The sequence below is a fragment of the Zonotrichia leucophrys genome, chromosome 14 (genome assembly GCF_028769735.1).
Source record: "Zonotrichia leucophrys gambelii isolate GWCS_2022_RI chromosome 14, RI_Zleu_2.0, whole genome shotgun sequence".
Classification (NCBI taxonomy): domain Eukaryota; kingdom Metazoa; phylum Chordata; class Aves; order Passeriformes; family Passerellidae; genus Zonotrichia; species Zonotrichia leucophrys.
In genome coordinates this window covers 14,967,077-14,992,716 of record NC_088184.1, presented here as the reverse complement: position 1 = coordinate 14,992,716, position 25,640 = coordinate 14,967,077, and the positions used below count along the sequence as shown (strand labels likewise).

Genomic DNA, 25,640 nt, shown 5'->3' with positions numbered 1-25,640 from the left:
CCTGGCACCCACTGCAGGTGACTCTGTACACACACTTTTTATATTTATAATCTATATTTTATATTTTTCTAATTATAACTTTATATATTATATTGATATTTATTTATAGTTTTATTTGTATTTATATTTATATTCACAACTATGTTTACATTTTCTGTTTATGTTTACACATATTTATGTTTTAGATTTATACTCATCTATATTTCCTGTTTATATTGATATTTATTTATCATTTATATTTATCATTTATTTATCAAATACATTTCCCTCTCTCTTTCCATTTCTCCTTCAGCAGGTTAAGCTGCCCTGCCCACCCCCAGGTGCCAGCCTTGCTGTGCCAAGCTGGGCACACCCCAAGCCCCTTTCCAGGAGCTCCTTTTCCTGGATTTCCTTGTGCTGGGAATGAGGAATGAGGCAATTCCAGCCCAATGAGGGTCCCCAGCAGGAGCTGCAGCATTTGGGGTGCCCCCAACACCTCTCCCTGCCTCCCCTGGGAAAGTGGGGACAAACCCCAACTGCTGGGCTGGGGGTGCTGGGGGCTCTGGGAGCAGATCCATGGAGTGAGATCTGTGGAATGGAATAGGATGGGATGGAATGGAATAGGATGGGAAGGGATCCATGGGATCTACAGGATGGGAATGGGGTGGGATCCATGGGATGGAATGGAATGGGATGGGGTGGGATCCATGGGATGGAATGGAATAGGGTGGGGTGGGATCCATGGGATGGGATGGGATCCACAAGGTGGGATCCACGACATGGGGATGGGATGGGGTGGGATCCATGAGGTGAGATCCATGGAATGGTATCCATGGGAAGGAATTTAATAGGATGGCATGGGATCCATAAGATGGGGATGGGATCCATGGGATGGGATGGGATCCATGGGATGGGGATGGGATCCATGGGATGGGATCCATGGGGTGGGATGGGATCCATAAGATGGGGATGGGATCCATAAGATGGGAATGGGATCCATGGGGTGGGATGGGATCCATGGGATGGGATCCATGGGGTGGCTTCTGAGCACCCTTGGTCACCCCTGATCCTCCTCCTGCTGCAAACCACTCTATAAATGACCCTAAATCTGTCACACCTCACCCTGCTGGCCCTGCTGTGCCAGGAGTGTCCCCAGAGTGTCCCCAAGGCCCGTGGGGTGGGATGGGATCCATGGGATCCTGAGCAGGGGCACTGCTGGCCCCATTTCCGTGCCCTGCTGCTCCCCAAACCTGGCACAGAGGCACAGCACACGTCACAGCAGCCACTCTTCCCTTTTCCCCTCTCTTTGCTCGGTTTGTTTGCTCTGCAGGGCTTGGAGCCTTCCCTGAGCGTGGTTTGGGCCTTGTGCAATGCAAACAGCACTGAGCCAGGGAAAGCTCTTGTGCAAACCTGCAGGGAGGAACGGCGGGGTTGAATTCCAGCTACAAAGGGATGTTTGGGGCTGCTGGGACTTCTGGGGGTGTCCCCATTGTCCCTGGGACACAGGAGGGGCTCTGGGAGGGCTCCAGGGCTGGGGTTAAATAAGGGCTGAGTTTAGAGGGGTTGGGGTGTTTGTGGGATTGTTCTGCAGGTCCCAGAGCAGGGGATAAGTCAGGATTTGGGTTAGAGGGGTGGGAGTGTTTGTATTTTTGTTCTGCAATTCCCAGGGCAGGGGATAAATTAGGATTGGGGTGTTTGTGAGTTTGTTCTGCAGGTCCCAGGGCAGGGGAAAAATCAGGATTAGAGGGTTTGGTGGTAGGAAAAGATCTCTGGCACCCCTGCCTTCCCTCTCTCCTTCTTTGCTGCTGAAAACCCCCCTCAGCTGAGGATGGGATCCCAGAATCACTGGGGTTTAAAAAGACCTTTAAAAACCCAACCAATTCCCCCAGCACTGCCAGGGCCACCCCCAGAACCTGTCCCCAAGGCCACCCCTAGCACCTGTCCCCAAGGCCAGCTCTGAAATCCCTGCAATGACCCCAGCACCGCCCTGGGCAGCGGTGCCAGCGCTGTTCCCCCCTCTGGGGGAGGAAATTCTTTATTAATCTCCAAATTAAACTTCCCCTGGTTTAACTGGAGGCCATTTCCTGCTGTCCTGTCCCTGCTCCAGGGTGCCTGAGCTGTGACACCCAAACCCCCACCCGGGCTGACCCCTCTGGCATTTCTGGGTGTTGGCTCTGCGGCTCCTTGGAGCCAAAATTTGTTTCTGTTCCTGAATTCCCTGCTGGGAACTGCAGCCCTGAGCAAACAGAGTGACACCAACTCCTCGGGGAGGCAAATATTGTCCTGTTTGTGGGACAGGGATCTCCCTGCTGGTGACATTTACGGAGGCTGTGTCACCCCGGGGGCACGGGCTGGGGTGAGCTCCTCATCCTCCTCATCCTCATCTTCCCTCAGCTCCATGCCAGGTTTGGCCCTGGAGATTTTTGTGGCTAAAACAGAGACAATCCAAAGGAACAAACTCCATTTCCAGAAGGTTTGAACTGTTTAAACAATTGCAGCATGCGTGCTTTTATACATTCTTATAAAACTCATAAATTTAACTTTGCTCATTGGTCGTGAATGACAAACAAAGGGAATAGAGAATATAGAACTGGAATAGAGAATTGCAGGTTTCTCTTATTTTTCCTTCTTTCTTTATTGGTTTCTCTGTCAATGACCTTGGTAGGGAATTCTTTCCACGTGGATGCTCTTCTCAAAAAGCTGCTGGGAAAGCTCCTGCACAAGGGTGGCACTGGAGCAGCCCTGTCCCCCATCCCTGCTGGAGCTCTTTCACTCCCAGGAGAAAAATTCAGATTTTTCAGGAGGAAAACCCAGGATGAGGTGTTGGAATGTGAAATGCAGGGAACTCCCAGAATAAACCGATTGTTGTGAAAAATCAGCATCCACGTTGCGAGGAAATGGCATCCACGAGTGGCAAAAATCAAAGGAGTCAGAGGTGAAACAAAACTAAAGAATTCCCAGGACATATTGAAGAAAACCCTCAAATATTTATATATATAATAGAAATAATATATATTATATAGACATATACATTATATGATATATTTATATGATAACCATATTATAAAATATTTATAATATATTTAAATTATATATTTATATGTAATATACTATAAATATATATTTATATATATTATATATATTTATATAATATATATTTAAATTTAAATACATTATATTATATTTAAATTACATACATATTATAATATATATAAATAAATTACACACGCATTATAATATATTAAATTACATACATATATTTAAAATACATATAAAATTATGCATTTATGCTATAATTATAAGATATTTATAATGTAATATATTTTATATTTATATTATTATATAATTCAAATATAAATTTGTATGTCTAGATGATATGTTTTTATATAAATTATATAAATATAAATTAGATGTACATTATTTATTATAATAATTTATATTATAATTATTATAAATTTATAATTTATAAATATTATTATAATATTTATTATAATGATATAAAATAAAATATAATATTTATAATAATTTAGATTTAACATAAAAATATATTAAGAATATATTAAAATATAAAAATATATAAATATATTAAAATATGTAGATATAGAATGCCTATGAATATGCATTTAAACAGTGCAATTTAAAAGTACATAAGGAAATTTGCTATATCTCTTGCTGTGCTTTGGCAGTTTGCTGGATTTTATCCCTTGTTCAGCTTTTAAAAGTTGAAATTGAGCCTCGTTGCTCACCCCTTACCCAGCCCCGGCTTAGCCGGGCCAGCACAAAGCCCCTTTGTCCCCTTTGGCTGGGCGTGCCCGGGGGGACTGGGCGGGATTTATTGTCCCTGTCACACCTGGCTGAGCTCGGCCTGCCCAGCCCGGCACGCTCGGGCTCGTTTTGGGGCTGTTCCCCCCCGTTTTGGGGCTGTTCTCCCCCGTTTTGGGGCTGTTCTCCCCCGTTTTGGGGCTGTTCTCCCCCGTTTTGGGGCTGTTCCTCCCCCGTTTTGGGGCTGTTCCCCCCCGTTTTGGGGCTGTTCCCCCCGTTTTGGGGCTGTTCCCCCCCGTTTTGGGGCTGTTCCCCCCCGTTTTGGGGCTGTTCCCCCCCGTTTTGGGGCTGTTCCCCCCGTTTTGGGGCTGTTCCCCCCCGTTTTGGGGCTGTTCCCCCCCGTTTTGGGGCTGTTCCCCCCGTTTTGGGGCTGTTCCCCCCATTTTGGGGCTGTTCTCCCCATTTTGGGGTGTCCCACCCTTCCCTCCCAGCCAGGGGGGGCCCTGGTGCAGAACTGGGAGAAGATTTTTTGGGAAAAAGCATCTGGGAGGCAGAGGCAGGGCTGGTGTGGCATGGGGTGAGTGAATTAAAGGGGATTTTTTTATTCCAGATGAGCTCCAAAATCCCCCTCACAGACCCTTGTAGGGCTGGTGTGGCATGGGGTGAATTAAAGGCGATTTTTATTCCAGGTGAGACCCCAAATACTCCTCACTGACCCTGCAGGATTATGGGGTAAATTAAAGGGGATTTTTTGTTCTAAGTGAGGTCCAAAATGCCTCTCACCGACTCTGCAGGGCTGGTGTATTATGGGGTGAATTAAAGGGGATTTTTATTCCAGATGAGCCCCAAATCCCCTTCACAGAGCCCTGTAGGGCTGGTGTGTCATGGGGTGAATTAAAGGCGATTTTTACTCCAGATGAGCCCCAAATCCCCTTCACAGAGCCCTGTTAGGGCTGGTGTGTCTTGGGGTCAGATAAAGAGGATTTTTTTATTCCAGGTAAGATCCCAATTTCCCATTACAGACCCTGCAGCGTCATGGGGTGAATTAAAGGGGATTTTTTTTATTCCAGGTGAGCCCAAAATCCCACCCACAGACCCTTGTAGGGCTGGTGTGTCATGGAGTGAATTAAATGGGATTTTTTATTCCAGGTGAGACCCCAATTTCCCCTTACAGACCCTGCAGGGTCATGGGGTGAATTAAAGGGGATTTTTTTTTATTCCAGGTGAGCCCAAAATCCCACCCACAGACCCTTGTAGGGCTGGTGTGTCATGGAGTGAATTAAATGGGATTTTTTATTCCAGGTGAGATCCCAAAACCCCCTTACAGACCCTGCAGGGTCATGGGGTGAATTAAATGGGATTTTTTTTTATTCCAGGTAAGATCCAATTTCCCTTACAGACCCTGCAGGGTCATGGGGTGAATTAAATGGGATTTTTTTTTTATTCCGGGTGAGCTCCAAAATGCTCCTCATGGACCCTGCAGGGTTATGGGGTGAATTAAAGGGTACATTTTATTCCAGGTGAGCCCTAAATCCCCTTCACAGACCCTGCAGGGCTGATGTGTCATGGAGTGAGATAAAGGATTTTTTTTATTCCAGGTGAGATCCCAAAACCCCCTTACAGACCCTGCAGGGTCATGGGGTGAATTAAATGGGATTTTTTATTTCAGGTGAGATCCCAAAACCCCCTTACAGACCCTGCAGGGTCATGGGGTGAATTAAATGGGATTTTTTTTTTATTCCAGGTAAGATCCCAATTTCCCCTTACAGACCCTGCAGGGTCATGGGGTGAATTAAATGGGATTTTTTATTCCAGGTGAGATCCCAAAACCCCTTACCGACCCTGCAGGGTTATGGGGTGAATTAAAGGGTACATTTTATTCCAGGTGAGCCCTAAATCCCCTTCACAGACCCTGCAGGGCTGATGTGTCATGGAGTGAATTAAATGGGATTTTTTTTTTTTTATTATTCCAGGTGAGCTCCAAAAACCCTCTCACATACTCTGCAGGGCTGGTTGTCATAGGGTGAATTAAATGGGATTTTTTTATTCCAAGTCAGCCCTGAAATCCCCAAAAAGTGCCAAAAATCCCCCAAAAACCCAAACCCCAGAGTTCTGGGCCCTGAAACCCGGCTGGAGGATCCCAGAGGTCTCTTGCCCGGAGCTCCAGCCCTGTGACTAATTACTAATTAATTACTAATTACCCTAATTGCGAAGTGCTGGTGGCTCCTGCAGGGTCGGTGCTTTGGGACGGGGTTTGGGGCAGTCTCTGGGTCAGAGCAGCCGCGTTTGTTGGTGACTCCCGGAATTCCAGAGGGCTGGGAGGGACCTGGAGAGCGCTGAGACCGCGGGGTGTGGTGGCACCGGGAGGGGACGGGGACACCGATTATTGATGGCAGGAACGGGCAAGCCCGGGCCAGCGCCGAGCTGGGCTTGGCAAAAACCCGCCTGGAGAAACACCCAGAAAGGGAGCAAACGGCGATTTTTAATGTTTTTTTATTCATTTGGTTGGGGTTTTTTTGCTTTTTTTTTTTTTTTTTTTTTTTTTTTTTTTTTTGGTTGGTGGTTTTGTCTGTTTGTTTTTTTTGGGGGGGGTGTTTTTTGGTTTTTGTTTGGTTGGGGTTTTATTTTTCGGTGGGTTTTTTGTTTGGTTGGTTTTTGGTTTCTTTTTTGTTTTGTTTTTAGGGGGTTTTTTGTTTGTTTGTTTTTGGTTTTTTGGGGGTTTTTTTTGTTTGTTTTTTTTTTTTTTTTTTGTTTGTTTTTTTGTTGGTTTTTTTTGTTTGTTTTCGTTTGTTGTTTTTTTGTTGTTTTGGGGGTTTTTATTTTGTTTTTTTGGGTGTTTTTTTGTTTGGGGTTTTTTGGGGTGGGTTTTTTTTGTTTGGGGTTTTTTTGTTGTGTTTTTGTTGTTTGTTTGTTGGTTTGGTTTTGGGGTTTTTTTTGTTTGGGTTTTTTTTGTTGGGGTTTTGGTTTTTGTTTGTTTGATTTGGTTTTGGGGCTTTTTTGTTTGGTTTTTTGTTTTGGGGTTTTTTGTGGTTTTTTTTGTGGGTTTTTTTTTTGTTTTTTTGTTTTCGTTTTTTTTCCAAATCTGAGGATGTAAAATTCCCCTGAGATGAACCCAAAGGCACCGAGCTCCCAGCCTGACACCCACAGGATCTGCAATCATGGAATATCCTGAGCGGGGAGGGATCACAGCGGTTGTATCCCAATAAATCCCATCCCTGGAGCTCTCGGGCTGTTCCTGGGGATCTGTTCATTTTCCTGAGGATGAACCTTTCCCAAAACCCCTCCTGACCCCTGGCACAGCTCCATCCCCCATCCCGCCTGCCCAAACCTCCCCGTGGCTCTCCCGGCCGGAGCTGCCTGGCACACCCGGGCATTCTCGGGCAGCGCCGGGCACCGAATGGATCGCGGGTGCCCAACCCTGCCCGGGGCTGCGGGGAGCGCTGCCCGGCCCCGGCTGCCTTAATCCGGCCAGGGACGGACGGACGGACAGACAGACCCGGCTGGCTGCGGGTCCTGGTATTGCCCAAGAGCCCCGGGGTTGTCCCGCAGGGGTTTGTCCTGCAGCTCCCTTGTGCTCCTGGAATCCAGGGAGTGCCCGGCTCCTGCTCCATCCCCTCGGTGTTCCCAGAGCCCAGGAATGCCGGGCTCCTGCTCCGTGCCCAGGGAATGCCCGGCTCCAGCTCCATGCCCAGGGAGTGCCCGGCTCCTGCTCCATCCCCTCGGTGTTCCCAGAGCCCAGGAATGCCCGGCTCCAGCTCCGTGCCCAGGGAGTGCCCGGCTCCTGCTCCGTGCCCAGGGAGTGCCCGGCTCCTGCTCCATCCCCTCGGTGTTCCCAGAGCCCAGGAATGCCGGGCTCCTGCTCCGTGCCCAGGGAATGCCCGGCTCCAGCTCCATGCCCAGGGAATGCCCGGCTCCAGCTCCATGCCCAGGGAGTGCCCGGCTCCAGCTCCGTGCCCAGGGAGTGCCCGGCTCCAGCTCCATGCCCAGGGACTGCCCGGCTCCAGCTCCATGCCCAGGGAGTGCCCGGCTCCAGCTCCGTGCCCAGGGAGTGCCCGGCTCCAGCTCCGTGCCCAGGGAATGCCGGGCTCCAGCTCCATGCCTAGGGAATGCCCGGCTCCTGCTCCGTGCCCAGGGAATGCCCGGCTGCCGTTCCATCCCCTCTGTGCTCCCGGAGCCCAGGAGTGCCCGGCTCCCGCTCCATGTCCAGGGAATGCCCGGCTGCCGTTCCGTCCCCTGTGTTCCATCCCGGAGCTCAGGAGTGCCCGACTCCCGCTCCATGTCCAGGGAGTGCCCAGCTCCATCCCCTTTGCTCTCCCGGAGCCCAGGGAGTGCCCGGTTCCCGCTCCATGCCCAGGGAATGCCCGGCTGCCGTTCCATCCCCTTTGTGCTCCCGGGAGCCTAGGAATGCCCGACTCCCTCTCCATGCCCGGGGATTGCCCGCTTCCATCCCCTGTGTTCCATTCCGGGGCTGGGGGAGTGCCCCGCTCCGTGCCCGGGGAGTGCCCGGCCCCCTCTCCATCCCCTCTGTGCTCCCGGTCCCCGTTCCGTGCCCGGCCCCGTTCCGTGCCCGGGGCGTGTCCCGCTCCATCCCGGGATGCAGCACCCGGGCCACGCCCCGGTTCTCCCGTCAAAAGGAGCCCGCGGTGCCCGAGCGTGCCAGGGACCGGCACGGGCACAGGTGAGCGCCACAGGGTCCCCTCCGGGCGGGCACGGCCACCTCCTGTCCCTCTGCCACCCACCCGGGCCACCTTCTGCCCCTCTGCCACCTCCTGTCCCGCCTGGGCCACCAAACTGAGCCACTCCTGTCCCACTGGGTCACTTCCTCTGCCACCCTCTGTCCCAGTGCCACCTGCCCCTGGGCCACCCCCTGTCCCTCTGCCACCCCCCCGGGTCACTTCCTCTTTCTCTGCCACCCCAGACCCAGCTCAGGGCGTGGTGCCTTCAATAACTCCAAATTCTCCCTCTGTTTTCCCGCCCCCCCGCCCCTCACCTCAGGAGTTTTTCCCAATTTTTGGGGCTAATTTGGGGGTTTGTGAAGGCTGTCGGGGTGTCCAGATTTCCACCTGGCCTTTACCTTTCCTCCTCTGGGTTTGAGGTTGGTATTCATTTATTTCTCTTTGGTTTTTCCTTTCTGAACTGGTTCCCGCGGCTCTCCTGAAGACCTGTGCTGTTTGGTTTTTATTTATTTATTTCTCTTTGGTTGTTCCTTTCTGAACTGGTTCCCGCGGCTCTCCTGAAGACCTGTGCTCTTTTGGTTTTTATTTATTTATTTCTCTTTGGTTTTTCCTTTCTGAACTGATTCCCGCGGCTCTCCTGAAGACCTGTGCTGTTTGGTTTTTATTCATTTATTTCTCTTTGGTTTTTCCTTTCTGAACTGGTTCCCGTGGCTCTCCTGAAGACCTGTGCTGTTTGGTTTTTATTCATTTATTTCTCTTTGGTTTTTCCTTTCTGAACGGATTCCTGCGGCTCTCCTGAAGACCTGTGCTCTTTTGGTTTTTATTTATTTATTTCTCTTTGGTTTTTCCTTTCTGAACTGATTCCCGCGGCTCTCCTGAAGACCTGTGCTGTTTGGTTTTTATTTATTTATTCCTGGTTGGTTGTTCCTGCAGACCTGCCCAGAAATGTCTCCTCTGCTGCCAGGGCTGGGATTCCTCCTCCTGCTGCTGCTGGGTGAGTTTGCTGTGGGCTGGTCCAGGAGGGTTTTCCATACCTGGGACCACCCTAGAATGGGAAATTGCTCTGCCAGAGCACAGAGTGTGACTTTGGCGGTTGCTCTGAATCCCCAGGCTTTCGTTGTCCTGTTTGTTGTTGGATTTGTGAGTGAAATATTTCAGTTTTTAGGGTGGGAAGGTCCCACTGGCACTGATTCTCCCCCTGTCTGTTCAGAGCTGTGTGCTCCCTGTTCCTCTGCTGGGAAAGCACTTAAGGAATAATCACAATTAAATCTAATTATCCCTCTATTCATTGAATAATAAATCCCAGCATGGTTTGGGGTGGGAGGGACCTTAAATCCCCTCCCCTCCATGGGGGGACCCCTCCCACCATCCCAGGCTGCTCCAAGCCCTGTCCAGGGACACTTCCAGGGATGGGAAATCCATTCCAGGGCCTGCTCTGGAACAATTCCCAATTCCCAACATCCCACCCAGCCCTGCCCTCGGGGTGGGAGGGCACATTCCCAATTCCCACATTCCCAATTCCCACATTCCCAATATCCCACCCAGCCATTCCCTGGGCCCTGTCCCAAATCCTGCACCCCATTGGGGGAAGGCTCCTTTGGCTGTTAATTAGTGACAGTTCTGCATTAATTAAATGATTAAAAATGAGGTAATTAAGGAAGGTGTTGTGCAAAGGAAGTGACCATTCAAGCTGCTTTAGGACCCCCTTCCCAATGCAGTTTTTGGGATTATGAACTCATCCACAGCAGGAAAGTCACTGTTCCATCAGACCTGAGAGCTGCAGAGCCCTCTCTGTGTCCCCACCCTGTCCCTGCCCTTGTCCCACTGGTATAAAATATAATATAAAAATATAATATATCAATAGATAATATATAATAATATATATTATATTATATATTTTTATATATTTACAACATATTTAAATGTTATATATAATATATTTTATATTACATATTTTATATCATTATACATTATTATAATATATTATATAATATAGTATATAGTATATTATTATATTGATACATTGATATATTATATATCAATAATGTATGGATATATTAAATATATACTATTATAATATATAATGGAATAATATATACTAATATAATATATACTATATTCTATATTACATTACTTTGCATTCTATATATATTAATATATAGAATATATATTGTATATATTAATATAATATATTCTATAATAACCTAAATTATAATATTTGTATTGTCTCACCCTTCACATGAGACTAAAAATAGAATAAAAATTTTAAAACACCTCTGAGTCAGAAAAAAGCAGAATCCAGCAGAAATGAGCTCTGAAATCCTTTAGGGAGCTGGAGGAGCTGGGCTGGGGCTGGGAAGGAGCTCAGTGCTGGCTCTGCTCCCAAATCCCTTTGTCTTGCAGGGTGCCAGGGAGCTGCTGCTGCTGGGACAGAGCTGGTAAGGCAAATTCAACCCCAAAACTTCAGTTTGTGTGGGTAAAACATTCTTGGGTGATTTGGGTTGGGTTGGGGGGCCTTGAAGATCAGCCATGGCAGAGCCCCTTCCTCTGGGACCCCACTGGAACCACCAGGGGAACTTTCCCTCCCCTTGTGGGGTGGGGTGGGCTGGAAGTGCCCAGGTAATTGAGGTGCAGAGCCAGGAACTGTCCTGGGGCTCAGGGTTTGAGATTTGGGTGTGCTCAGAATTTGGGATTTCGGTGAGTGTGCTCAGGATTTGGGGTTTCCGTGTGCTCAGGGTTTGGGGTTTCAGTGTGCTCAGGATTTGGGATTTGGGGTTTCAGTGTGTTCAGGGTTTGGGGTTTCAGTGTGCTCAGGGTTTGGGATTTGGGGTTTCAGTGTGCTCAGGATTTGGGATTTCAGTGAGTGTGCTCAGGATTTGGGATTTGGGGTTTCCGTTTGTTCAGGGTTTGGGGTTTCAGTGTGCTCAGGATTTGGGATTTGGATGTGCCCAGGGTCTGGGTTTTGGGATTTCAGTGTCTTCAGGTTTTGGGTGTGTTTAGGATTTGGGATTTCAATGAGTGTGCTCAGGGTTTGGGATTTCCATGTGCTCAGGATTTTGGATTTGGGGTTTCAGTGTTCTCAGGGTTTGGGATTTCCATGTGCTCAGGATTTGGGGTTTGGGATTTCCATGTGCTCAGGATTTGGGGTTTGGGAATTCCGTGTGCTCAGGATTTGGGGTTTCGGTGTGCTCAGGGTTTGGGATTTCCGTGTGCTCAGGATTTTGGATTTGGGGTTTCAGCGTGTTCAGGATTTGGGGTTTCAGTTGCTCAGAATTTGGGGTTTCAGTGTGCTCAGGTCCCACCCCACCCCAAAGGGCTCCCCCAGCTCTGACATTGTTTGCAGTCATCCCAAACAATGCCAGAGCTGCATTTTAACCCTGTCTCTTTTCTCCTCCTCCTGGTGCAGTGCTCCAGCTCCCCCGTCAATGGTGAGTTCCTTTCCAAATATTTATCAGAGAACTCAGAGAGGGCTCTGTGTGCCAAATCCTCCCACAATCCCTTACCTTTGTCTCTCTTTTTTTGTTCTGGGCTCAGAATCTGCCGTGTGTGCCTCAGTGCCGAGGTAGGTGAGCCATGCCCAGGGGCTGTGGCATTTCCCTGGGAGGGATTCTGCTTTTCTTGGGGTGACCACATCCCCCTGAGCCCAGATTTTGGGATTTTCCCCAGGCTTGCCTGTGGGCAGGGAGGGCTCTGGTTGCACTTGTTCAAACAGTGAATGAAGGGAAAGTGCCCTGCTGGGGTTTGGGAGGACAAAGAAAGGCAGGGCCAGGCTCTGGGGAGCAGCCAAGAGCCTTGGCACCGGTGCTGAGCTGATCTTGGCTCCCGTGGGGCTCAAACAGCCCCAACTCCAGAGCTCACTCAACCTGAATGGTGGCTGGGGGTCAGCAGTGCAGCCCTGCCTGTCCCTGTGTGCCCTGAGCTCTGCTCCTGCTCATTTGGGAGGGCTGGATCCCGCCTGGAGGGACAGCCAGGAGCCAAACCCTGCTCAGGGCACTCAGGTGCCTTTGGGTGCTGTGCCCAGCTGTGCCCTGGGCTGCTGGGGGGTGACACCTCACATCTGGATCTGTCCCCACCCAGTCTGGTGCCCAGCTCCCCACTGGCTGTGCCCTCATCCAGCTCTGCCCCAGCTCCCACCCACTTTTACCCCACATTCCCCACAGCTTCTGCCCCACCCAGTTGTTCCCCATCCCATCCAGCCCCAGTTCCCATCCAGTTCCCCCATTCCCAGCCCATCCTCTCCCAGTTTTCCCATTCCCATCCTGCCCCTATTCCCATTCCCATCCCAGTCCCCCATTCCCAATTCTATCCCAGTTTCCCCCATTCTGTTTCCCCCATTCCCAGTGCTGCCCCAGTTCCCCCATTCCCATCCCAGTTTCCCATTCCCATCCTCTCCCAGTTTCCCCATTCCCAGTTCCCTATTCCCATCCCAGCTTCCCATCCCAGTTCTCCCATTCCCAGTGCTGTCCCTGTCCCCCATTCCCAGTTTCTCCATTCCCAGTTTCCCCATTCCCAGTTTCTCCATTCCCAGTTTCTCCATTCCCAGTTTCTCCATTCCCAGTTTCTCCATTCCCAGTTTCTCCATTCCCAGTTTCCCCCATTCCCATTCCCAGTTTCCCCATTCCCCTCATTCCCAGTTTCCCACTCCCACTCTGTCCCTGTTCCCTATTCCCAGTTTCCCCTACTCCCATTCCAGTTTCTCGTTCTCATCCTCTCCCAGTTTGCCCCATTCCCATTCCCAGTTCTCCCATTCCCAGTGCTGTCCCAGTTTCCCCCATTCCCAGTTTCCCCCATTCCCAGTTTCCCCCATTCCCATTCCCCTCATTCCCAGTTTCCCCCATTTCCATCCTAGTTTCCCCCATTCCCAGTTTCCCCCATTCCCATCCTACTTTCCCCATTCCCCTCATTCCAGTCTCCCCATTCCCATCCCAGTTTCCCCCATTCCCATTCCCAGTTTCCCCATTCCCAGTTTCCCATTTCCCCCATTCCCATCCAGTTTCCCCATTCCCAGTTTCCCCCATCCCCATTCCCAGTTTCCCCATTCTCATCCCAGTTTCCCCCATTCTCATCCCAGTTTCCCCATTCCCATTCCCCGTTTCCCCATTCCCAGTTTCCCCCATCCCCATTCCCAGTTTCCCCCATCCCCATTCCCAGTTTCCCCCATCCCCATTCCCAGTTTCCCCATTCCCATTCCCAGTTTCCCCATTCCCAGTTTCCCCCATTCCCATTCCCAGTTTCCCCCATTCCCATCCCAGTTTCCCCATTCCCAGTTTCCCCCATTCCCATCCCAGTTTCCCCCATTCCCATCCCAGTTTCCCCCATTCCCATCCCAGTTTCCCATTCCCATCCGTTTCCCCATTCCCATTCCCCTCATTCCCAGTTTCCCCCATTTCCATCCCAGTTTCCCCCATTCCCATTCCCAGTTTCCCCCATTCCCAGTTTCCCCTCATTCCCAGTTTCCCCCATTCCCATCCCAGTTTCCCCCATTCCCATCCCAGTTTCCCCCATTCCCAGTTTCCCCCATTCCCAGTTTCCCCATTCCCATCCCAGTTTCCCCATTCCCACCGTGTCCCTGTCCCCCCAGTGCCAGCCAGGAGCAGCTCCTGGAGGTGTCCCGAGGCCGAAGGTCCCCGTGCAGCCTCAGCTTTGCCCAGCTGGCCTGTGCCCAGGTGAGGACCCTCAATCCTTCAATCCATCCATCCCTGGGGCTGGGATTTGTGTTCCTTGGGAATTCTGACACAAACCAGCCCTGGGGCAGCAGCCAAGGCTGTGCCAGGGGTTCCACCCCGAGCTGTGGCACTGCCACCCTGTGCCACCCTCTGGGGACACTGCCCTGTGCCAGGGGGCTCGGGGGTGCCCAAAGCACCACGGGCACCTTGGGGAATTGGGGGTTTCCTTCTCCAAACCCCTGGAGTGAGAGGGAAGTTGGGGCAAAGGGAATTTGCAAATCAAATTGACTCTTAAAAATTGGTGTCACGGCATTGGGATGAATCTCTGCAGGGCAGTCACGCTGGGTGTTGGGATAAAGCACAATTAGAGAAATAAAAACACAATTGGAGAAGGAAAAGCACAATTGAAGGGGTAAAAGCACAATTAGAGAAATAAAAACACAATTGGAGAAGGAAAAGCTCAATTGAAGGGGTAAAAGCACAATTAGAGAAGTATAATCACAATAGGAGGGGTAAAAAGCACAATTAGAGAAGTAAAAACACAATAGAAGGGGTAAAAAGCACAATTAGAGAAGTAAAAACACAATAGAAGTGGTAAAAAGCACAATTAGAGAAGTATAATCACAATAGGAGGGGTAAAAAGCACAATTAGAGAAATAAAAACACAATTAGAGAAGTAAAAACACAGTAGAAGGGGTAAAAACAATAGAAGGGGTGAAAAACACAACTGAAGGGGTAAAAAAGCACAATTAGAGAAGTAAAAACACTATAGAAGGGGTAAAAGCACAATTGAAGGGGTAAAAGTACATTTAAAAGGAGTAAAACCACAATTAGAACTGGTTGCAGCGTGGGAAATGGCACCTGGATATTCCAGGTTTAGCTTCTTCCAGGTTTTGTCATTATCTCTTAAGCTGCTGCCAGTAATTGTAATTAAATTGACAGCAGTTTGTGGGGTTTGGTAAATATTTCTGACAGAAGGATGGCACTCATGCAAATATTTGTCCGTGGGGTTTTGGGTGGGGTTGGAATTTTTTGGGTTTTTTTTCTTAGGTTTTATTTCCTTAGCTTTTGTGGGTTTTTTTTTTTTTTTTTTGGGTGTGTGTTTTTGTTTGTTTGTTTGATTTTTGGGGTTTTTTGTTTTGTTTTTTTGGGGGGAGGATGTTTTGTTTTTTGGGGTTTTTTGGTTTTTTTTTTTGTTTTGTTTTGGTTTGGGTTTTTTTTGGTTTGGTTTGGTTTCTTTCCCTTCTATTGTTTGTAAGCCATTTCCCTGAAAAAATGTTTGGGAATTAAAGGGGTCCCCATGGAAGTTTCTAGTTAGAGAAGATTTTTCAGAAATGTGGGCAAAGTTTTGGCAATTTTGGGAGTGCTTTTTTTTGGGATAAACCTTTTAAAACCTGTGCCAATGTTTTACCCCTTCAAGGTGTGGCCGAGCCCCCTGAGGGAGATTTCCCCCCTAAATATTCTCTTTATTTGCATTTCCCGTCTCTTTTTAGGGAGCCTGGTTCCAGGAGCTCCAGGATGATTTCCTCTCCTCCTTCTACTCCTGCCTGGCCTCAGAGCCCAGCCCAGCTCTGGATCCAGAATATTCCATCCTGTTCTTTTCCAAATACGATGCCCGGAAGCTTTTGGGGTCCCTGACCGAGTTCAGCCAGCAGGTGAGCATTGCTCAAATGGAATTCCCTCAAATCCAGGGAAATTTTGCCCAGGAAAAGACTTCATTTCAAATCCCCTGATTTATTTTTTTACCTTATTTTGGAAAGAGATGTCTCCCTATGATTTTGTTGAGGGTTTTTTTTTTTTTGAGGGTTTTTTTTTGAGGTTTTTTTTTTGAGGTTTTTTTTTGAGGTTTTTTTTTGAGGATTTTTTTTGAGGATTTTTTTTGAGGATTTTTTTGAGGATTTTTTTTGAGATTATTTTTTGAGATTATTTTTTGAGATTATTTTTTGAGATTATTTTTTTGAGCATTTTTTTTTTGAGATTATTTTTTTGAGATTATTTTTTTGAGATTATTTTTTTGAGATTATTTTTTTGAGATTATTTTTTTGAGATTATTTTTTTGAGATTATTTTTTGAGATTATTTTTGAGATTATTTTTTTAAAGATTATTTTTTGAGGATTTTTTTGAGATTTTTTGAGGGTTTTTTTTTTGAGGATTGTTTTTTTGAGATTATTTTTTTGAGATTATTTTTTTGAGATTATTTAAAAGACTTTTTTAAAAAAGACTTTAAAAAATTTTTTTTTAAATATTTTGATTTTCTAAGCCTTCTGATGTTTACATTCTTGTAATGAACTTTCTCTCACACTTTATGTAAGCGACTTGTTGTTTTGCATTCTTTTCTGGAGGAAGAGAAATTTGATAGACTGTTGGACCCGTGTCACTGGAGAGGTGGCACTGTCCCCCTTCAACTCTCACTTTTGGAAATCTATGAATGTTGGAGCCAGGAATTAAAATTCTCTTTTTACCTTGAAAAGAGCAGCGAGTCCACTGTGTCCTATAGTGCAAAGAGCCCCATTTAGAGCAGCAATTTAATTCAGCATTCGGATTTTCTTGGATTTCTGTCCATATCTGGCTGGAACTCCCTGGAATTCAGATTTTTCCCTCCTCCTTGCCCCCAGTTCTGGCAGGTGCCCGTTTCGCTGGAGTGGAGCCTGGTGTTCCTCAATGGGCTGTGGGAGAGGCTGCTCCGGCTCCCCGGCATTGGGACCCCCCCAGTGCTGCTGCAGTGGCTCCAGGGGGGTCTCCAGCCCCTCCTGGGGCACCCCGAGATCTTCGGCTGCCTCCGTGCCAAGGGTGTGTCCTGTGAGCAATTCCAGCTGCTGTGAGTCTGCGCTGTCCCCTCTGCTGTCCCCTCTGTGCCACCCCAGGGGGGAAAATCACTGTGGAGAAGGGTGGGAAATGGATTTGTAAAAAATCTTTAAAGTTTAATTAAATGTTTGTATGCGGTGTATTTATATATCAAATTTGAGATAAGAAATGTTGATTTAGAAATATTATAGAGAGGCCGAGAAATGCTCATAGTGTGTTGGAATTAGGAGATTGCAATACACTGGCTTTATAGGAATTAGGAGATTGCAATACACTGGCTTTATAGGAATTAGGAGATTGCAATACACTGGCTTTATAGGAATTAGGAGATTGCAATACACTGGCTTTATAGGAATTAGGAGATTGCAATACACTGGCTTTATAGGAATTAGGAGATTGCAATACACTGGCTTTCTTGGAATTAAGAAATTACAATACAGTGGCTTTTTTGGAGTTGGAAAATTACAATACACTGGCTTTATTGGAATTAGGAAATTACAATACACTGTTTATTTTACAGTGAAGTAATTACAATACACTGGCTTTTTTGGAATTAGGAAATTAGAATACACTGGCTTTTTTACAGTTAAGTAATTACAATACACTGGCTTTTTTGGCAATTAGGAAATTAGAATACACTGGCTTTTTTGGAATTGGGAAATTATAATACACTGGCTTTTTTGGAATTAGGAAATTACAATACACTGTTTATTTTACAGTTAAGTAATTACAATACACTGGCTTTTTTACAGTTAAGAAATTACAATACACTGGCTTTTTTACAGTTAAGTAATTACAATACACTGGCTTTTTTTACAATTAGGAAATTAGAATACACTGGCTTTTTTGGAATTAGGAAATTAGAATACACTGGCTTTTTTGGAATTAGGAAATTAGAATACACTGGCTTTTTTGGAATTGGGAAATTATAATACAGTGGCTTTTTTGGAATTGGAAAATTACAATACACTGGCTTTATTGGAATTAGGAAATTACAATACACTGTTTATTTTACAGTTAAGTAATTACAATACACCGGCTTTTTTGGAATTAGGAAATTAGAATACACTGGCTTTTTTACAGTTAAGTTATTACAATACACTGGGTTTTTTTGCAGTTAGGAAATTAGAATACACTGTCTTTTTTGGAATTAGGAAATTATAATACACTGGCTTTTTTGGAACTGGGAAATTACAATTACAATACACTGGTTTTTTTACTGTTAGGAAATTAGAATACACTGGTTTTTTTGGAATTGGGAAATTACAATGCACTGGCTTTTTTGGAATTGGGAAATTACACTGGCTTTTTTACAATTAGGAAATTACAATACACTGGCTTTTTTACAGTTAAGTAATTACAATACACTGGCCTTTTTTACAATTAGGAAATTACAATACACTGGCTTTTTTTGGAATTGGGAAATTGGCTTTTTTGGAATTAGAAAAATTACAATACACTGGCTTTTTTTACAATTAGGAGATTCCAATACACTGGCTTCTGATTGTGATGGTGTGAATTATAACATCTGTATTGTCTCACCCTTCTCATGAGACTGAAAAAGCAATAAAAGTTTTTAAAACACCTCTCAGTTGCCCCATCTCTGGGTCAGAAAAGGGCATAATCCGACAGAAAAGGATGGGATTGAGAATATCCATGTTTTTGTGAGCCCAGCCCTGGCCTCAGCAATGTTTGAGGTGTTTTCCTTCTCTTTGCAGAGTGGCTGCCCTGGATGGAATCTATTCCCAGCTTTCTGTGCAGGAGCAGAGGAATCTCTACTCTGGGATCAAGCATTTCCTCACCCAGCAAGGTAAAGGATTCCCCTGATTTCCCTGGGAACCTCCAATGGGAACAGGCTGGAAATGTCAGCAATTAATGGATTTGGGAATGATTTCTCTGCCTGAAGGCTTGATTAACCCAGGATTTTTATAATTTTTTTTTTAATAAATTCACTGCATTTGCTGCCTGTGCAGGGTTTGGCTGTGCTCAGGAAGGGAGCTGCCATGAATTCCCTGCAGAAAGCTCCTGGTGCATGAGGAGGGAAGGGAGAAAGAGGCTGGGCATGGAATATTGGCAGGACTGAGATTTCCTCTGCCCTGTCCAGTGGGAATTTGTGGTGTGAGCAGGGAGAAAAGGAGAAAGAGGCTGGGCATGGAATATTGGCAGGAGCTGTCATGAATTTCCTGCAGAAAGGTTCTGGTGCATGAGGAGGGAAGGAAGAAAGAGGCTGGGCATGGAATATTGGCCAGATTAAGCCCTTTTCTGCCCTGTCCCATGGGAATTTGTGGTGTGAGCAGGGAGAAAAGGAGAAAGAGGCTGAGCATGGAATATTGGCAGGGCTGGGATTCCTTCTGCCCTATCCCGTGGGAATTTGTGGTGTGAGCAGGGAGAAAAGGATGAAGAGGCTGAGCATGGAATATTGGCAGGGCTGGGATTCTTTCTGCCCTGGGCCATGGAAATTTGTGGTGTGAGCACTGGATTTGGGTGTGAGATTTGGGTCTGCTGGGCTGCAGCCTCAGAAATCCCAGTTCCCAGTGGCTCCAGCTCCATGGGCTCCGTGTTCCTGCAGGACCCAGCCCCAGCTGCCACAGCCCCAATTCCACTGCCTGGTTCCGGAATTTCCTGGGATCCTTTCTGGAGCACGCCACCGTGGAGGACCTGCAGCTCTTTGGGGATGAAGCCACAGTAAGTGGGGACCCTGGGGGGACTCAGAGCCCCAGGATGGTGGGGTTGGAAGGACTGAAGGGTGACCCATCCCATTCCAGCCTCACCCACTGTCCCAGGGTGGCGCTGTCAGATTTTCTGAAAAATCCCCTTGGCCAGGATTGTTCTCCTGGGAAGCTGAGAAGCCTCAGAGATAAAGGAAAACAATAATTATCTGATTTGCTTCTCCTGTGTTTTGCTGCTGTGGAATGTGGTTGGAGATTGTTTACCCACAGGTGATTCTTTCATGGGTTTCATGTGAATTATTTTCACTCAGTGCCCAATTAGGGCCAAGCTGTGTTGGGATTCTGGAGAGAGTCACAAGTTTTCATTATTATCTTTTTAACCTTCTGTCTGAATCCTTTCTGTATCCTTTGTATAGTTTAGCATAGTATTCTTTTATATAATATAGTATCATAAAATAATAAATTAGCCTTCTGAGGACACGGAGTCAGATTCATCAATTCCTTCCAACGACGGGGTCCCAGAAAATACAGGACTAGGGTGCTCCAATCCTGTCCAACCTGGCCCTGGAATTCCTGCCAGCAGGAATATTTCTCTGGTTAATCTGAGGTGAACAGCCACTGCAGTTATTTCTCCCCATCATGTGGTGAGAGGGATTTGCACACAAGTTGGTTCCACAAAGGGAATTCTGCAGGGAGAAAACTGGAGCCAGTGAGAGGAGCAACCCCAAACCCAGTCAGGGTCCCAGTGTTTACTTGAAAACAAACAAAATAAACCTCAGCACAACTTTAAACCCAGGTGAAAAGCCCTGATTTGGTTCAGACTGTCCCATGTCTCTGTCAGGATTGAAGGATCCATCTGAGTCATTTTCCCTTTTTATTTTTTTCCACCTTCAGCTTCAAAAATTTGCCAGGGACCCGGTGAATATGGAGATGGTTGGGAACCTCACCTTGCTCAGGGAGACTGCCCTGTACTACACCCTGCTCCTGACCTCTGCTCCTGCCTTTCCACTGGCCAGGTAGGGCTCTGGTTTCCTGGCATGGCTCAGCATGGCACTGTTGATTAATTTTCTCTTTGAAGATTCCATTTCTCTTTAAGGGTTCATTTTCTCTTTAAGGGTTCTATCAATTTTCTCTTTAAGGGTTCTATCAATTTTCTCTTTAAGGGTTCTATTCATTTTCTCTTTAAGGGTTCCGTTCATTTTCTCTTTAAGGGTTCTATCAATTTTCTCTTTAAGGGTTCTATCAATTTTCTCTTTAAGGGTTCTATCAATTTTCTCTTTAAGGGTTCTATTCTTTTTCTCTTTAAGGGTTCCCTATCTTAGGTATTTTCTCTTTAAGGGTTCTATCAATTTTCTCTTTAAGGGTTCTATTCATTTTCTCTTTAAGGGTTCTATCAATTTTCTCTTTAAGGGTTCTATCAATTTTCTCTTTAAGGGTTCTATTCATTTTCTCTGTAAGGGTTCTATTCATTTTCTCTTTAAGGGTTCTATTCATTTTCTCTGTAAGGGTTCTATTCATTTTCTCTGTAAGGGTTCTATTCATTTTCTCTTTAAGGGTTCTATTCATTTTTTTCTTTAAAGCTTCCATTCTTTTTCTTTTTAAAGGTTCTATTTTCAAGTAACCCCACTGCCCTTGCTGTCTGGGGCCAGATCCCCAGTTCTTCCCCTGGGAGATGATTTCCCTGCAGTGCTTCCAGGCTTTTCCACCTCCCTGATCTGGAGCTTTGGCACCTGCAGGGCTGAGATGATGGGGGAAGGTGCCTGGAGGAAGAGCATCCTCTGGAACAGAGGAAAGCTCTGCTGGTCCCCCTCTCTGACCCAGCCTCTCCTTTTGTCCCCAGCCTCCCGGACAGGTTCCTTTGTTACCTGAGCCCCGGGGCAGTGGCAAACCTGAGCGCGGAGGAGGCGCTGGGAGTGGCCCAGAGGCTGGGGAGGAGCTGCCCCTGGAGCAGGGGGGTGCCCGGAGCCTCCCTGGAGCTGCAGGTGAGCACTGGGGATGCTCTCACTGCACCAAACCTGCAGGTGAGCACTGGGGATGCTCTCACTGCACCAAACCTGCAGGTGAGCACTGGGGATGCTCTCACTGCACAAAACTTGGGGATCCTCTCACTGCACCAAACCTGCAGGTGAGCACTGGGGATGCTCTCACTGCACCAAACCTGCAGGTGAGCACTGGGGATGCTCTCACTGCACCAAACCTGCAGGTGAGCACTGGAGATGCTCTCACTGCACAAAACCTGCAGGTGAGCACCTGGGCATCTCACTCGATGCTCATAAAACTGCAGGGTGGCACCTGGGACTCTCACTGCACAAACTCAGTGCACTGTGTCACTGCACCCTCTGGGTCACCTTTGGTGTCTGGCTGGGTTTCCATCACCTCACAGGGCTCAGTGGTGGGGATGGTCCATCCACATTGAGAGGGAGACAATCCAAAGCAGCACACTCCATTTCCAGAAGGTTTAAACTGGTTTTATTCCAGCATGCATGCTTGTTACACATTCTTACAAAGCTCATAAGTTTACATTTACTCATTGGTCAGGAAAGACAAACAAAGTGCTCATTGCAATAGAGAATTGCAGGTTTCTCTCGTTTATCCTTCTCTCTTTCTTGGTTTCTATTTTTTATCCTCTTTCTTGGTTTCTCTTATTTATAGTTTTTGATTTCTTGGTTTCTCTTATTTATAGTCTTTGATTTCTTGGTTTCTCCTCTTTCTTCTTTCTTTTTTGGTTTGTCTTCTTTCTCCTTCTTTCTTTCTTGATTTCTCTGTCAACAACCTTGGTAGAAATTCTTTCAGGGGGGAAAAAGACTTCTCACACTTCTCTCTGGCCACAGAAGTCACTGTAAAACCTCTTCCACACCTCCACAGGCAAAGCTGAGGCAGAACCCCAGGGGTTCAGGGCTGTGGGGCGCAGCATTGCTGCTCTGACTCTGTTCTGTCTCACAGGTGGCTTCCTCCCTGCTGAGGAATTTGGAGGATTTCTCCCCAGCCGTGCTGGCAGCCCTGGGCCAGGCTGCCCTGGGGCTCTCAGTGTCCAGAATCCAGGAGAACATCCCTGAGGAGCAGCTGGAGGCAGCTCTGCCTGCCCTGGGCAGAGTCCAGGGCTGGAGGAGTGAGCAGGCCAGGGCTGTGGTCAACAAACTGCTCCAGTCTGGCTACCAGGTACCACAGAGCTCCTCACACCCACAGGCTCCTCCTGGAAGGGTTTCAGGCACTGAAAATGCCCAGGGAAGGTGGGAGTGCCCAGCCCTGGAGGTGCCCAAGGCATGTCTGGAAGTGGCACTGGGAACAGAAGCTGGACAGAGTTAAAGGAATAAAGCTGGGATTTATTAAAAGGGCTTCAATGGGTTCTGACAGAACCACAGGACACAGCCTTGAGCTGCACCAAGGGAAATTGAGGTTGGGTACTGGGAAGAAGTTTTTTGCAGAAAGGGGGGGGTAAAGATTTTTACGGAAAGGGTGATGAAGTTCTGGAATGTTCTGCCCAGGGAGGTGGTGGAGTCGCCATCCCTGGGGGTGTTTAACCAAGCCTGGATGTGGCACTGGGTGCCAGGGTTCAGTTGAGGTGTTGGGGCTGGGTTGGACTCAATCTTTAAGGTCTCTTCCAACCTGGGAATTCAGTGGATTCACCTTGGGCAGCACAAGAGCCCAGCCATGGCTACACCCAAGATGGACAATGGGTCAGGAGTTCTCACACTTTTATAAGTTTTGGTCCATTTCCACGTTGGGGTTCATTGTCCAATTCCAGCTCAGGTTCTGCAGTCCCACCCTCCCAGACTGCTCTCCTCCATTCCCTGTTGTTTGCACTCTCTGGGCCTGGAGCTGCAGTGATGTCCTTGGTTCTGGGGGCTGGAAAAATGTAGGAAATGAATTTGTAGAGAAATATGAATTTCTAGAGAAACAGGCATTGTGGAGAGAGAAATGGAACTAGAAGCAAGTTTCAAAGGAGGGCCTTGCAAACAAGACTGGATACTTTGGAGAAATAGAACTGTGAAAGATGCATTGTAGCAGGACCCGCAATGGGTAATTTTAGATTATTAACTTTAGGGCATTTACAGCATAGTGTAGGAAAAGCTGATAGGCCAAGAAATGCTTATAATAAAATTAAGAAATAGTTAACTTCTGATTGTGATGGTAAGAATTATAACATCTGTATGGTCTCACCCTTCTCATGAGACTGAAAATGGAATAAAAGCTTTTAAACACCTCTCAGTTACCCCATCTCTGAGTCAGAAAAGGGCTTAATATGACAAAAAAGGGGATTATTTTGTGTGAATGAGCTGTGAGGAGAAGTGCTGACACTTTATATGAAGTTCAGAGTTATGTACCAATGCAGAATCTGGAAAATATAAAAGCTCAAAGTGAAGGGATGAGCACTCAGAGCTCTGGGCTGGGGATTGGTGGGGTTGGGCACAGCTGGCATTGATGATCTCAAAGCTGTTTTCCAAGCTGATTTTTCTGTGATTCCCTTGCAGATCCGGGATGGACAGAGCCTGGCACAGCTGGGCACTTTGGTGGGTGGCCTCAACAGCAGCACGCTGTGGAGTTTGTCCCCAGAGGTTGTCCTGGAGGCCATGCAGCTGCCAGCCTTTGCCCAGCACGTGGACACCCTGCCCCGTGCTCTGAAAAGGATCCTGGTGGAAAAGGTGACCTTGTGTTGTCTCAGCCAGGAGCAGGGGTGGGGACACTGCTTACCTGGGGCCAGGTGTGCCACAGCTGCCCCCTGCCAGCATCCCCTGGGGGTTGGTGACAGCCAGGCAGGGTGGCAGCAGGACAGGCCACTCAAACCCTGCCCCTGGCTCTGTGTCACTGTCCTTGGCCTGCTCTGCCTCTTGGGGACAAGGCCGGGAGGGATTTGTTTAATGGGGTGCTCCCAAAAACTGCTTCCCTGTGGATGTTCCCAGGGAAAGAATAGAAATGGTTAATAATATATTGACCAAATAGTATATGTATATGTGTGTATATATATATATATGTATATATATGTGTATATATGTGTATATATATTTTTATATATATGTATCAGTATGTATATATATATGTGTGTATATTTTATATGTATATTTTATATACATTAAATTATATATATATGTGTATAATGATATACATGTAATGTATATATATAAAATATATAATATGTATATAATGTATATACATATTATTTATAATATTATTATATATTATGTATATTATATATATTATATATTTTATTTATAATATTGTATATTATATATATTGTGTATATATTTATCTATTATATCTATTATATATAATGTATATATTATATATTATGTATATAGATAATATTATAATATATAGTGTATATTATATATAATTATTATATATTATACATAATAATAGATTATATTATTATGTATATTATATATATTATTTCTATATATAGAGAGAGATTATATATATATATATGATATATAATATATTATAACCATAGAATAATTCAAGGTTGGACTTGATCCTGGAGGTCTTTTCCAACCCAACCAATTCCCTGATTCTGATCCTGCTGATCCTGCCATGGTTTGGGCTAAAGCTGGGTGAGATTTGTCGTGGTTTGTTCTGTTGGGTTTTTTTTGCCATGGTTTGTTCTGTTGGGTTTTTCCAAGGTTTCCTCCAGGGTTGCCCACCCCTCTGAGCTGGTCAGACTCATCCCCAGTGCCCTGGCCAGCTCCATCCCAAAATCCCTGCTGGTTTTTGGGGAAGAGATGCCAAATGTGCAGGATCTCAACAACAAACCATGGACCAGAGAGCAGGTAAAGGGTTCCTTCTTCCCCTCCCTGGCAGCCCTGCCCTGTGTGGGGCCATGAATTCCACAAATCCCCCTGGAAGCAGAGCCCCTTTCCCTGGAAAACCTCTGCCTTTGCTCCCCAGGCTGCCATGTTCTTCAGCGATGTGGTGAAGGCAGAGCCTGACTTCAGCAGGTAAAGATTTCCCTCCTCTCCTTCCACTTTCTGTTTGTTTTCCTGGCAATTCCCAGCTTTCCCATGTTCCATCCACATCCACCCCCTGGAACCCATGGGAACAGACGGGAGATGGAATGGGAGCCCAAACACAGACGTGGAACACAGAG

General features: G+C 46.7%; 1 protein-coding gene across 2 annotated transcripts in view; it reads left to right on the top strand.

The window, feature by feature from the left end:
* Positions 1–8,326: 8,326 nt before the first annotated feature.
* Positions 8,327–25,640, top strand: part of LOC135454058 (mesothelin-like) — a 30,654-nt gene continuing 13,340 nt past the window's right edge. Inside the window, exons 1-16 of one of the 2 annotated variants that reach the window (XM_064725782.1) lie at positions 8,327–8,419; positions 9,351–9,411; positions 10,821–10,855; positions 11,824–11,845; positions 11,952–11,979; positions 13,999–14,083; positions 15,577–15,738; positions 16,700–16,902; positions 18,608–18,699; positions 19,459–19,574; positions 20,453–20,574; positions 21,399–21,540; positions 22,502–22,717; positions 24,031–24,201; positions 25,177–25,323; positions 25,442–25,491. In XM_064725782.1, coding sequence (XP_064581852.1) covers positions 8,336–8,419; positions 9,351–9,411; positions 10,821–10,855; positions 11,824–11,845; positions 11,952–11,979; positions 13,999–14,083; positions 15,577–15,738; positions 16,700–16,902; positions 18,608–18,699; positions 19,459–19,574; positions 20,453–20,574; positions 21,399–21,540; positions 22,502–22,717; positions 24,031–24,201; positions 25,177–25,323; positions 25,442–25,491 — 1,736 coding nt within the window. In that variant the 5' untranslated portion in view covers positions 8,327–8,335. Of the gene's footprint in view, positions 8,420–8,718; positions 8,837–9,350; positions 9,412–10,820; positions 10,856–11,823; positions 11,846–11,951; positions 11,980–13,998; positions 14,084–15,576; positions 15,739–16,699; positions 16,903–18,607; positions 18,700–19,458; positions 19,575–20,452; positions 20,575–21,398; positions 21,541–22,501; positions 22,718–24,030; positions 24,202–25,176; positions 25,324–25,441; positions 25,492–25,640 lie in introns of those variants that run through there. The other variant, XM_064725783.1, reaches the window with a different exon arrangement.